At 42.7% G+C, this 15,217-nt stretch overlaps 1 protein-coding gene across 1 annotated transcript in view; it reads left to right on the top strand.

Annotated features, from left to right (window-relative positions):
- The window catches only part of CNTLN (centlein), a 267,766-nt gene that overhangs the window by 160,718 nt on the left and 91,831 nt on the right, over positions 1 to 15,217 (top strand). The window contains exon 15 of the mRNA XM_075280345.1: positions 2,384 to 2,475. Within this exon, the coding sequence (XP_075136446.1) occupies positions 2,384 to 2,475 (92 nt within the window). The remainder of the gene's footprint in view (positions 1 to 2,383; positions 2,476 to 15,217) is intronic.

Below are 15,217 nucleotides of genomic sequence, written 5' to 3'. Positions count from 1 at the left end.
TCTTTTTAAATTATGAAAGCGGATAGCTACTGGAGATGTATGGTCACCTTAAAGCAGTTGTCAGTAATCGTCCTATCATCCCCATACACATGCATGTTCAGTTCCCTGTTTATTTTGAATAGAATCAGCAGACTAAGCCACTACCAGACACCTCTGGCACTGGCTTATCTCTTGCAGGAAGGAAAGATCTGGTATGATAAGATTATCTTGTCCCATCTTAACTTCTTCTGACTTCATGTGTGGGGAGAGTTGGGAGGCCCCAATACATATAAGATGACAGTGGTAGGTTTGGCCAAGTTTGCTGTTACGTGTATAGGGATCTCTATACAGCCATGTTATTTTAAAACATAACATTAACATGGCTGTTAAAATATTGAGTGGAAAACAAAATAAATTAAAATATTTAGTTTCTTACCAAACAAAATTTTGTTTACCATGTGGTGTATATATGAAATCATCCCTTCACACTATTATTATGGCTTTACAGTATCAATTTGTTTTATATTTGATTTTTTTCAGCATCTCACAGTAGACATTTTAAGTACGTTGCCCATTTGTATTTTTAAATTTAAGTCTTTTCTTTTTTACACATTTACATACAGAGCAACATGTAATTTTACATCAACACACTACCTGCAGTTTAAAGGGATTCTACCATTAAACTACCTTTTTTTCTAATTACCACGTCGGAATAGCCTTAAGAAAGGCTATTCGTCTCCTACCTTTAGACGTGGTCTCCGCCACGCCGTTCCGTAGAAATACCAGTTTTAACAAATGAGCTCTCCGCAGCAATGAGGGCGGGCCCCAGCGCTGAAAGGCCGATGAGCGCATCCCCATTGCTGCCCGAGAGCTCTTTCCTGTGCCTCCTCCTTCTTTTGCAGCAACTCCACCTCTTCTGGCTTCTCTTGCTCTTGTAGTTCTATAAAAGAGCATAGAGAGGCCACCCCAAAATGGACGCCGGCTCCTGTATTGAACTGCAAGAGCGGCTACCCAAAAATGGCCGCTGGTAACCGCTCTTGCAGTTCAATACAGGAGCCAACCAGTGGCCATTTTGGGGTAGCCGCTCTTGCAGTTCAATACAGGAGCTGGCCGGCGGCCATTTTGGGGTGGCCTCTCTATGCTCCTGTATAGAACTACAAGAGCAAGAGAAGCCAGAAGAGGCGGAGTTACTGCAGAAGAAGGAGGCGGCGCAGGAAAGAGCTCTGGGCAGCAATGGGGACGCCCTCATTGGTGTTTCAGCGCTGGGGCCTGCCATCATTGCTGCGGAGAGCTCATTTGCATACCGGTTAAAACCAGTATTTCTACGGAACGGAACGGCGGAGACCACGTCTAAAGGTAGGAGACGAATAGCCTTTCTTAAGGCTTTTCTGACGTGTTCATTAGAAAAAAGGTAGTTTAATAGTAGAATCCCTTTAAGGTACTGACATGCTATGCAGTCACATTCAAAGCTGTTTGTAGACCATGTGCCTCTTGTATTGCTGCGTATATGAAGATAAGTTGCTGACAGGTCTGGTTAGTGGTCTGAAGATGGCTATGCACAATAATTATATTTAATGTTGTTTGATATGTTACAACTGCTACTACTTTTCTTTCTGTTAAACATGTTTTTGCAATGTTTTAATGGTTCAGATTGATATCTAGAAGACAGAAATGCCTTGTAATTGTCAGTATTAACGGTATAACATTAGTCGTATTTGTCAGTGCTACTTCTTCCTATATTAAGATTCATTCACTTTGCGACCTCAAATTTGACCTGTCTGATTGAGTTTTGGCCTATACTTTGATACTCCAGATTTCTTAATCGATATGCTTTCCCACCAGAGCAATGATTTACTGTATCCTGTAAAGTGAGATATATTTTAACTGAACATGAGAGGAAAAAAAAATAAGTTTAAAGTTTCACTCCATCCTAATTCTGTTACTATTTGCTTTGTTCGACAATCACTCTGATCCTCCTAGCAGGGGGACAAGACCTATAGAATAAAACTGGCCAAGACTATAGATAAAAAGGCAATGAATTTTGCTTTCAAGGCAAAAAGACGGTACAGTCTATAAAGGAATGAAAACAGGAATAAAAGTACAGTATCTTTAACCTGCAAACGCATTGTACCTTTGTAAAGTTCGTACTGTATAACAAAAAGAGGAAATCACTATGATGTTCCAAAGGCTTTGTAATTGTATGGCACTAGACTTTAAAAAAAGGTCAATGCTTAAAGACTGTCCAAAAACTTGACAAGAAAATAGATCAATTTATTCAGAATAGGTAAAGTGTGCACTGTTTGTTCATGACATGACAAATCTGTCATTGCTGGGTCATCATAAGTTGTCTTTTTTGGTTATTTATTTATTTATTTATTTATTTATTTATTTATTTGTTTTCCAGAGTTGCTGTTTAGACTTGAAAAAGCAGAAGATATTAGAAGCAGTACTCCAAAGAAATCTATAGGAGACTATACACAACATACCTTGAAGAAGGTACCTTGTACATAATCTCAAATGCAATTCCTTAACGGTGTTTAGATGCAATTCTGATATTTTTTTTACTGTAATTGTTCAGTGTATAGTCTCCATATGTACATCAATAGAAATCTTGTTTATCTTCTATAACACAATTGTACTTTATTGCCTGACATCTAGTAATTCTTCGGGCTGACATGGTTATGGTAGCTCCTATAAACATGAGCTGCCATCACCATATCCGTCTACCTGTAGCTGTAACATGCTACTAGTCAAACCAATTAATTGATTTGCATTCAGTCTAGAGCTGTAAAGCTTTTTATAGAGAAATTGTCACCATGAGAAATAGCTCTGACTTACTATAATGCATGGATAACTGAAGAAATACAGATTACTGTCTCTGAACTCACTTACACTCCTGGGCAGTGAGCCTGCATATGATCTTTTGTCTGCATTGTATGTATCCCTAGACTCCAAGGCTTAGAGAAGTAGTACAGCAGACTCTAGATTCTTCATTAAAGAGGACCTGTCACCAGTTCTGAAAAGACAAATGATATCTATTATCTGATCAGCACTGTCACCCTGAGCATTTTGATTTTTCTTATTTTTCCAGATCCATTAAAGATATAACCCTATGAGTGTTGATGCACTGTGGTTTCTCAGGGGACGGAGACTCTGTCCTATATGCCATGGAGTATTATTACCCACTTCCCTACTATACCCCAATTGGCATCAACACTAAAAGACCTTATGCACTCATTAACAAAAAATTAAAAAATAATTCAGATATCAGATTACTAAAACACTGAGTCTGATTAGATACTGGGTCTTGCTGCAAAAGGGTATAAAAAAATTTCTCTGCTGCCCTAAAAAAAGTTTCTAAGTCTACTTTTGGGTGGAATACTTTTTGGTTGAGAGACTATTGTTTGATAGACATGCCTTTGAAAGTACTTTTTTTTTCAATGACGTGAAAAAATGCATAGGATTTTTTTTTTGCCTTGATGAAAGACTAAGAGGGGCCACAATATTGGACTTAAAGAAGCAATGATGTTTTGAACGATTTGCCATTCTGACCTAGCTGTTAAGAAGTGTTGGAAAAAGTGGGTACATGAGGGCACTCATGGTGAAAAGGCTCTGGTTACCCCAGACAGCCCTCCAATAGAAAAGATTGTTTGATCTGCCAACAGAAAAAGAGCAGGTCACTCTGTGTCTATCTCATTTACAGTTGCTTGCAAAAGTATTCATACTCTTTGAACTTTTTCACGTTTTGTCACCTTTCAACCGCAAACTTAAGTGTATATTATTGAAATTTTAAATGATAGACCAACAGAAAGTAGCATATAATTGTGAAGTGGAGCAAAAATGGATGGAGAGCGTCTGTAAACTGCAATTTTCATGTTTTGCCAAAGATGCTCAATGGGATCTAGCGCTGGACTTTGAGTGGTCCATTCTAACACATGAATATTCTTTGATTTAAACCTTTCCATTGTAGCTCTGGCTGTATGTTTAGGGTGATTGTTTTGTTCGAAGGTGAATCTCCTTCCCATTCTTAAAGGGATCCTATCATTAAAACTGTTTTTTTTTTTGTCCCTAACACATCGGAATAGCCTTAAGAAAGGCTATTCTTCTCCTACCTCTTGATGTCTTCTCCGCGCTGCCGTTCCGTAGAAATCCCGGTTTTTGTCGCTATGAATATGAGTTCTCTCGCAGCACTGGGATGGGCCCCAGTGCTCAAACAGCACTGGGGGCGTCACCAATGCTGCGAGAGAACTCTCCAGTGCCGTCTCCATGTTCTTCAGGAATGGGCTCTCTTCGCGTCTTCTTCCGGCAGTAGCTTCAAACTTCTAGGCCTCAGGCAGCCGACTGCGTATGCCCACAGGCCACAAGAAAATAGCCGCTTACAATACTGTGTAAGCGGCCATTTTCTCGTGGGTGGCGGCCATGCACAGTCGGCTTTGCCCGAGGCCTAAAAGTTTGAAGCCACCGCCGAAAGAAGACGCGAAGAGAGCCCGTTCCTGAAGAAGATGGAGACGGCGCTGGAGAGTTCTCTTGCAGCATTGGGGACGCCCCCAGTGCTGTTTGAGCGCTGGGGTGCGCCCCCTGTGCTGCGAGAGAACTCATATGCATAGCGAGGAAAACCGGGATTTCTACGGAACGGCAGCACGGAGAAGACATCTAAAGGTAGGAGAAGAATAGCCTTTCTTAAGGCTATTCCTATGTGTTAGGGACAAAAAAAAAAAAAAGATTTTTAATGATAGGATCCCTTTAAGTCTTTTGCAGCCTCCAACAGGTTTTCTTCCAGGATTGCCCTGTATTTAGCTCCATTCATCCTTACATCAACTCTGACCAGCTTCCTTGTCCCTACTAAAGAAAAGCATCCACACCGCATGATGCTGCCACCACCATGTTTCACAGTGGGATGGTGTGTTCAGGATGATGAGCAGTGCTACTTTTCAGCCACACATAGAACTTTTCATTTAGGCCAAAAAGTTCAACTTTGGTCTCATCTGACCAGAACACCTTCTTCTACATGTTTGCTGAGTCCCTTATATGGCTTGTGGCAAACTGCAAACAACACTTCTTATGTCAATCTTTTAACAATGGTTTTCTTCTTGCTCCTCTTCCATAAAGGACAGATTTGTGGAGTGCATGACTTATAGTTGTCCTGTGGATAGATTCTCCTGCCTGAGCTGTAGATTTCTGCAGCTTCTCCAGACTGACCATGGGCCTCTTAGCTACTCTGACCAGTGCTCTCCCTGCTCGATCTGTTAGTTTAGGTGGACAGCCATGTCTTGGTAGGTTTGCAGTTGTAAAATACTTTTTCCATTTTTGGATGATGGATTGAACAACACTCCTTGGGATGCTCAAAGCTTGGGATATATTTTTATACCCTAACTTTGCTTTAAACTTCTCCACAACTTTATCTCTGACCTGTCTACCAAATTCCTTGGTCTTCATGATGTTGTTTGTTCACTAGTGTTCTCTAAAAAAATCGCTGAGGCCTTCGCAGAACAGGGGTATTTATACTGAGATTAAGACAATAATAATGAAATACAATCAATTCCTCAAAAAGCTGGGGGGCGCACTCCTTGAAAATTATGGACTGGAGCCCGAGGATGCAAATAATTCAAATTTTAATGAGATTACGTGTTTCAGGGTATACAAGACATTCTACAAACGCAACCCCTTCATCAGATCCAGTGTAGTTCTGCTGGAAGGCATACTGAGATTAAACTACACACAGCTGGACTCTATTAACTAATTAAGTGACTTCTGAAGGCAATTGTGTGCATTGGATTTTATTTAGGGGTATCAGAGTACAGGGAGCTGAATACTTTTGCACATCACACTTTTCAGATTTTTTTTTAATTAAAATTTTGAAAACCATGTATCATTTTCATTCCACTTCACAATTACCGTATTTTTCAGACTATAAGCCGCACTTTTTCCCCAAAAATTTTTTGGGGAAAAGAAGGGTGCATCTTATAGTCCGAATATGGCTTATGGTCCGCTGTAATAGAGAGGCGGATGCTGGGGAGGGTTAGACACCGGCACATATGCCGGGGCCTGCGACATCGCTACGCTCCTGCCCTGCAGGAAGCCAGCAGGGCAGGAGCGTAGCGATGTCACAGGCCCTGGCATATGTGCCGGCGTCTAACCCTCCCCGGCATCCGCTTTTCTATTACAGCGGATGCCGGCATTCCTTACCGCCCAGACACTGAGCGGTGAGGAAACACCCCCCCCCCCCCTCCCGTTCAAATCCCAGTATTAGTCTATGGGCGAGTACTATCAGCGGGGGAGGGGGGCGTTCCTCACTACTCAGTGTCATGGCTGGGCGGTAAGTAACGCCCCCTCACAGCACAGCGCAAATAGACTCTACTGTGAGGAGGGGTGTTTCTGACAGATTGTCAGAAACGCCCTGATGACACTGAAGAGCTACGGTAACGGCACCAATAGCTCTTCAACAGGGGCACATAACCGGAACGCCAATAGGCTTTCTAGCGGTGTATTACACCACATGTGCCCGAGGACCTGAATGTAGAAACAAAAAGAGAGAGCCACACCGAGCGGATTCTCGTGTATTAAATTTAAAGTAATGAGCCAATTGTGGGTGGGACAAATGTCCCCTCACCTGATGAGGTTGTGTGATAGCACAACACTCTAGAAGCTTGTATCGCCCTATGGGTGAATGAAATGAAAACAGCGCTCGCCCCAGATTCAATGATAAATATTCCTTAATTGACACACAACGTGTTTCTGTCTGAAAAGCCCTTTCTCAAGTGTATGGTTTTCTTCAATAAAACACATAAAACAATCCCAATCAAAATCACAGACAAGGTTATGATAAATCAAGTGACATAAATAGATGACATATATAGGCATGTATGATGATGCTCAAAGGGCACTAAATGGTAGAAATATACTGAACCCAGAAGGTATTAACTATTCATATCAGGTGTGTGTTAGATCAAAATTAATGGACACAATCAGGGTTATAGATCAAAAAATGTATAATGGCAATGCTTAAACAAAGATGAAATGGTACAAATATGATGATCCCAGAGCAATATTGGCTATTCATATCAACTGTCCATAACTATATACCTTTATAGGGCTATTGCCTATTGGCCATATACCATATACATATGGACATGTGAACCCCCCCCCCCCCCCTTCCAATATTTGGGAGTTACATTTATTGATGTTCCTCATTGAAATTATGCATGGGGAGAGCAAGATAAATTGCTCAGAACTGCTGTAGTAACAGATAAGCATAATACATTCAGGCCTTATACATAGATATAAAATACAATCCATATAAAATACAAGCCATTAGCTTGTTTAAAGTAAAAGTGTAGCTTACCATTCCATAGTGTGCCAAAGCATGGCTCCACTGTTGATGGTGTCTTGTTAAAATACCCATTATCTGAAGGAAGCCTGGAGACTATTATCAGATGATCAGTACTACATTGTGTTACCCACTGATCCAACCAATGCCCATTTGACTGAATACCATAACTTTATCAAGGAAGGTTATGAACAGAAAATATTGAGTAAAAAAGAAAAAGAGTTTTTTGACAATCAGCAACCCAACAGTGGCTTTATTTTACCACCTGCCCAAAATACATAAAAGTCTTGTGGACCCCCCAGGGAGGCCCATAATCTCCGGGATGAAGTCTTTGACCCGGAACTTGTCACATTACATTGATACTCATTTACAGAAACTTGTTACAAGACTTCCTTCCCATCTGCGTGATACCTCACATCTTCTTAGTGACATCTTAGAAAAACCTTGGGAACCGAACTATCTATGGGCCACCATGGATGTTACATCCTTATACACCAACATCCCACATGACAAAGGATTAGAGGCCATACATGAAAGTTTGACCATCAGTTCGGACCTCCCACTATGCCAATTCATCCTTAAGGCTATCAAATTCATTTTAGAACAAAATGTGTTTGAATTCCAAGGCAAGATTTTTAAGCAACAATGGGGGACAGCAATGGGCTCGCGATTCGCGCCCAGTTACACTTATTTGTAAGTGGGGCACTTCGAAGATGAGTTCATCTATGGGCACGATCACTGGCACTCCAAAGTCATCTACTACAAGAGATATATAGATGGCTTGTTGTTCATTTGGAAAGGTACTGCCGAAGAATTTTCACTTTTCACGGAATATCTGAATCTCAACGACTGGGGCCTCAGGTTCACTGGTAAAACCAGCTAGGAGAGTATTGAATATCTGGATTTGGTTCTCATGTCCAGTGGGGGCACCATCTGTACTAAAACATACTTCTAGGAAGTTGATTGTAATGGCCTATTGGACTTTAGAAGTTGCCATCTGTGAAGATGGAAAGAAAATGTGCGTTTTGGCCAATTTAAACAAATCCGCCGTAATTGTACACAGACTTCGGACTACCAACAACAGAGTCCTAGCTGGCAGGTTTGAAGAAAAAAGTTATCCCAAAACCATCATTACTGCAGCAAGACAAAAAGCATCTAGGACAGTGATGGCGAACCTATGGCACGCGTGCCAGAGAGGGTACGCAGAGCCCTCCATGCTGGCACGCGTGCGGTCGCCCGGATCGCTCACCAACATGATGAGCGATCACTGCCTTCAGTTGTATGTGCAAATGCACATACAGCTGAAAGCTGTCAGGGTAGGCCGCGGATCGCGCAACCGCGGCCTACACTGGCTGCAGAGTTTGACCTCTGCCCCGACGCGGGCGCGATGACGTCATCAGCGCCGCCAGTGACAAGAAGGTGGATGCCGGCGGCTCTTCAGGGGTGAGTATGAGAGTGGCTCACTGTGTGTATGATGTTGGGGGGAGCGCTTATAATACTTGGTGGGGTGTATGATACTGGGGGGGAGTGTATAATACTGGGGGGGCTTATAATACTGGGTGGGGTGTATAATACTGGGGGGAGTGTATAATACTGGGGGGCTTATAATACTGGGGGGAGTGTATAATACTGGGGGGAGTGTATAATACTGAGGGGGCTTATAATACTGGGGGGAGTGTATAATACTGGGGGGAGTGTATAATACTGAGGGGGCTTATAATACTGGGGGGAGTGTATAATACTGGGGGGGCTTATAATACTGGGGTGGCTTATAATACTGGGGGGTGTACTAAAGAGCATATAATACTGGGGGGGGGCCTATTTATAAGCACACAATACTGTGTGTGGATGCCACTGTGGAGCATATAATCCTGTTGGGGGGGGGACACCTACTGCGGAGCATATAACACTGGGGGGCTACTGTGGTACTGTGGAGAATATAATATTGTGTGGTGGACCTACTGCGGACCATATAATACTGTCTGGGGTCCCCTCACTATTTATATCACACAGTATCTGTTTTATAGCAGACGTGATATTAGTACAGGATGTAAGAATATTACACGGTAACTATAAAACAGATCCTGTGCGATGTAAATAGTGAAAATTAATTGTTCAAAGTACCAAATGCCGAGACCTTTACATTTCAGTACAACGTTGTTTGTATTATTGAAAGCTCTGTAAAGCCCCACATGACTGTAATTTTTGGTCAGTAACTGTCCGCAATTGTGGATCCGCATAGTATTAAGTCTATATTGTCGTGTTGGCACTCCGCGAAAATTTTGTGGGTTTTGGGTTGCAGTTTGGGCACTCGGTCTCTAAAAGGTTCGCCATCACTGATCTAGGATGTCTCAGTAGGAATGTCTATTAACCCGCCCGAGAAACTCCACGGTGGATTTCAAGTGCAACTTTCTTACAACGTGCAATGGGGCTCATAGCAACATTCGAGGGATCATCAGGAAACACTGGCCCATATTACTGAATGATCTGAAGAAATCTTTACAGAATGCCCGACATTTTACTTTTAGGAGAGTAAGAACTTTGAAGAGCCTGATAGCCCTCAGGAGACTAAAAAGCAACATCACCTCCAACGCCTTACCTATGGAATCATGCAAGAGAGGGAGTTTTTGTTGCAATAAAAGGAGGTGTAAATGTTGCTCTTGTATAGCCAACAATGTCAACCAGGTCATTAGTCGCTCAACAGGCGGAAAATTCCAACTAAAGTCCCACCTAGATTGTTCAACATCGTCCGTGATCTATCTCCTGGAGTGTCCGTGTGGATTTCAATATGTCAGTAGGACCACCATGGCCTTGAGAGTACGCCTCAACAAACACAGGTCCAACGTAGTGAACGGCAATACAAAACACAACGTCTCGAGACATGCAGCTCAGGTTCATAACAAAGATTTTACTGGCTTCAAACTAACACCCATTGAATTCATACCAGCTTCTTGCCACGATCGATTTGAAACACTCAGGCGAAAGGAGATCTATTGGATCTATAAATTCGATTGCCTTGTGCCCAAGGGTTTGAATGAGACACTGGAGGACATCATGCATTAATTTAATTTTTGTCCTATATCGTTCTTTTAAATAATCTGTACCACCGCTTTAGGAGCCCCTGACACCACCTTATAGTTTAATACTTGGGTAGGTTCGTTACTCATCGTTTGCTAGCCAGTTTTTTAGAATTTTAATCACAACTATTTATGAATTCCTTTTTATATGTATGTATATATTGTGGGGAACCGCTTAGGTAGATGCTTGTAGCAGTGCAGGAAACAGGGACACAGACACTGGATTGCACACGAGTTCAGGCTTTATTCACATGTAACGCATACACTGCTTTTGCAAAGCCAAAGGATACACAAAACAAAACCTTTCTCGGCTGAGTAAACTAACTTAAACTTAAGGAAACTTTTCCCTGACTATACAGGAGACTGGCTACCAGTCTTCCACCTTGGCAACAACAACGGGTGGCACAGTACCTGCTTTGGAGGTCCGGTCTGGACAGTTCAGCTCTGTCAGTGTGGTGCCATACAGGGGTGAACCTACCCCTTTCGCCGCCCGAGGCGAACTACAGAAAGCCACCCCCCACCCACCCCGGAGGAGGGGGCGGAGCGAAGGGGGCGTGGCCGAGCAAAGGGGGCGGGTGGCGCGAAGGGGGCACGGAGGGGACCTGCTCTCTGCCTGAGTGTAAGGGGAGGCTGCTGGAGCAGCGCTGCTCCAGTGGCCTCCCCAAACCACCGCTCGGTGCTAAGCCACTCCAGGACAGCTTGTCCTGGACTGGCTTAGGTAATCAAAAATGCCGCCCTCCCTGGGGTCCTGACATAGCGCCGCCTGAAGCGCTCGCTTCAGGTCACCTCATGGGAGGTGCGGCGCTGGTGCCATACTGCTAGTCTTCACACTCAGACTGTTATTAGGGCTTGATTAGTCAGCTGACCTCCCTGGTGTGAATCTTTACCATACACCCTTTAGGTGCCTGGTTGGAATGTACCTGTCTTCCCAGACCACACCCTTCACTCTCTCATATATATATATATATATATATATATATATATATATATATATATGTGTGTGTGTGTAGGAACTTGCACATATTTTATATTGGATCTATTCATTCCCTTATGTGCATACCTTTGCATATTGTCTATCCATTTGTCCCACTTTTTTGCATTTTATAGTTTATATTGTTATTTATTTTTTTCACTTATATTCATTCCAAATCTATCCCCAATTCTTTTATAGCCTATATTTTGTTACATTTATTTAAGCATTTATTTATTATCCGGCATCCCTCTCAAGGTGTTGAATGTATGCCCTTTGGTTACATTGTGTGCCCCATTTTTTCTGCTCTTTCTGTGACCACTAACTGTAAGCTGATTCTTTTTCCGACGGCCGGGTAGGGCGATCCCGTCATTAGCTGGGGATTGTGCGGCCCGGCATGTCGGAGCGGCTCTATTCCCACTGCGCATGCGCGTGGTCCGCAAGTCCGCGCATGTGCGGTGAGTATTTTCCAAACGTGGCGCTTGGGCCGCACGTGTGAGCCGGAAGCCGCGTTTGGCACGCGGCTCACACTCCTTCCCACTGTAGTACCAATGGGTATTTTAACAAGACACCATCAACAGTGGAGCCATACTTTGGCCCACTGTGGAATGGTAAGCTACACTTTTACTTTAAACAAGCTAATGGCTTGTATTTTATATGGATTGTATTTTATATCTATGTATAAGGCCTGAATGTATTATGCTTATCTGTTACTACAGCAGTTCTGAGCAATTTATCTTGCTCTCCCCATGTATAATTTCAATGAGGAACATCAATAAATGTTACTCCCAAATATTGGAAAGGGGGGGGGGGCACATGTCCATATGTATATGGTGTATGGCCAATAGGCAATAGCCCTATAAAGGTATATAGTTATGGACAGTTGATATGAATAGCCAATATTGCTCTGGGATCATCATATTTGTACCATTTCATCTTTGTTTAAGCATTGCCATTATACATTTTTTGATCTATAAGGGGGCATTCACACTACCATTTGTGTCCGACAGGTAGTGTCCGCTCCTAATGTCCGCTCAAAATCTGGCACGGACATTAGGAGCGGACACTAGCGGTGTCCGTGACACCTGTCATTTATTTAAATGGCGATCGGGTGCGTTCTTCTGCACTCCGTGCACTTCCTTCACTGTCCGCATGTAAAGATGTCCGACTTTTCAAGCGGACAGAAAAACCCTACATGTCGGGTTTTTCTGTCGGCTTGAAAAGTCGGACATCTTTACATGCGGACAGTGAAGGAAGGGCACGGAGTGCAGAAGAACGCACCCGATGCCCATTTAAATAAATGACAGGTGTGATGGACACTAGGAGCGGAAGTGTGAACGCCTAGGTAGTGTGAACGCCCCCTAACCCTGATTGTGTCCATTAATTTTGATCTAACACAAACCTGATATGAATAGTTAATACCTTCTGGGTTCAGTATATTTCTACCATTTAGTGCCCTTTGAGCATCATCATACATGCCTATATATGTCATCTATTTATGTCATTTGATTTATCATAACCTTGTCTGTGATTTGCATTTTGTTTGGGATTGTTTTATGTGTTTTATTGAAGAAAACTATACATTTGAGAAAGGGCTTTTCAGACACAAACGCATTGTGTGTCAATAAAGGAATATTTATCATTGTATCTGGGGCAAGCGCTGTTTTCATTTGGCCCAATCCTGTGAGGGGATTGATCCGTCTCTTCCAGGACCTAATTGGTCCTCTTTAAGAAAGAACATTTCATCATTTTATTCACACATATAAAGTTTGATAATATTCCAACAACTGCTTGATGTGTTACCTTTTTTTTTTGTCAACAAGTGTATCTTTGGAACGGCTGAAAGGATTTAGATAAACAAATCGCCAAAATGTTCAGGGTGCCTGCTTATACTAGATTATGTATGTTATAGGGATTTCAGAGCTGGTGCAGGTCCCCTTTAACATTTACAGGTCCTCTTTAAGCAAATACATGACTTTTATGGGCTTACTGCAGGGTATGTGGGTGTGAAGTTAAAGGGGTATTCCCACGTGGCATACTCACCAGTCTTCGTTGCTGTAAATTCTTCTTTCTTCCGGCTTTGTTGTGTCATTGGTGGGCGGGGTTACATATGCAAAGCCAGCGGCGAGATGCCGCTGGCCCTGCGTGCACGCTCATAGAACAGTCTATCCTTCACAATGCGAATACAGACCCGGCATCCGCCTCTCTCTATTACAGCGGATACCGGGTCTGTATTCGCATTGTGAAGGCTAGACTGGTCTATGAGCGTGCACGCAGGCCGCTGTAATAGAGAGGCAGATGCCGGGGAGTGTAGACGCCGGCACAGATGCCTGCAACATCGCTATGCTCCTGCCCTGCATGAAGCCAGCAGCGGCAGAAGCGATGCTGTTATTCCTCTCCTCCCCCCCTCCCCCCCCCCCGGAATAGCAGCATCGCTCCTGCCGCTGCTGGCTTCATGCAGGGCAGGAGAATAGCGATGTTGCAGGCATCTGTGCTGGCGTCTAAAGGTCCCCGGCATCCGCCTCTCTATTACAGCAGATGCCGGGTCTGTATTGGCGGCCCCTTCCCGCCAAAGGGTAAACTGGTAAACTACCCCCACCCCCCCTCCAGGCTCGCTCCCGTGCACTTAGCCCCTCCTCCCCCCCCCCCCCCCCTGAGAGCAGGCAGATACATCACTTGACTTATGACCAGATAAGTCTAGGGATGTGTCAAAAAAAATGAGTAAAGTAAGATAGTGGACAAACAAAGCAGTTTTGCTGAAGCAATGTATTTAGGAAAAGTCTTACATTCACATTAACAAGCAGTATAGATAGGATCCTGGTGATAGGACAACCCCTTTAAGATTACAGATTCCCACTTGGTCGATATTTTTGTCTGACAACTACTTTGTCAAGTATGGTGTAAAATGTTCTTCCACAGTATTCTGGGTTTATTCAGTAAACCCTGGAAATGAAACCAATATTGTGATATCTATGCAATGACCCATTTTTTACACTAATTATAGTAAATGTGCAGAAAAGAAGTGGCCAGTTAGCTGTATTTCTGTTCTCTGGAGGAGAGCACAGTGCATAAGCATACAATAATTTAAGCGAAGAAAAATTAGACAGTAATTACATACCTAAAGATCCATTCAGTGTCTTCATTTATGTATGAGTTATCTTGTAGAAGAAATACAGTAATTTAGAGCAAATGATTTCATTGCTTGTACTCATAACAAATGCCATATGGTCAGGTAATGAATGCTGTCATCTTGTTATTATGGCATGACAAACATCATGTTAAAATAATAACCCAGCAAACAGGAAGTGCTCACATTCATTTATGTGAAGGTGCACTGAGTAATTGGAATCATTTGAGAGCTGCAGTTTGGAATGTCACCCAGTTTGTTGTAAGTTATCGTCTCTATATCCCCTCTCTAATTTTATTTGCCAGGTATAAATTTTCATCTCTGCAGATGCAAAGTGCTACATTGCCACAAAAGGGTCTATGCCCAGAAGGCATGTTCTATTTCCTTTTAATCATCTTGACTGACTTGCAGTGTATAACATTATGCAGATAGAAAAAAAGAAAACATTGAAACGAATTTAAAATACCAATAGCTTAAGGGGACAGCATTGTGCGGTAACGATTCTTCAAGTTTTGAAGGATGCGCTGCCACAATTCCAAGGGATCTTATGTTCCAGGGTTTCTTTCAATAGTATTGTGCTTCTTTTTAAATATTGTAATTTTTATTCTTGGTCAATATAACTAATAAATCCTAGACAGAAAAGACCGGAAGGTGTCTTTCATGTAGGACTCACATTTTCATGAAGAAGTGGCTGGTTTAATTAGCTTTGCTATCAGAATACATCTAATACAGTTACT

This window comes from Leptodactylus fuscus, chromosome 1, assembly GCF_031893055.1.
Source record: "Leptodactylus fuscus isolate aLepFus1 chromosome 1, aLepFus1.hap2, whole genome shotgun sequence".
NCBI classification, from domain to species: domain Eukaryota; kingdom Metazoa; phylum Chordata; class Amphibia; order Anura; family Leptodactylidae; genus Leptodactylus; species Leptodactylus fuscus.
This window is presented reverse-complemented; position numbering and strand designations above follow the sequence as displayed.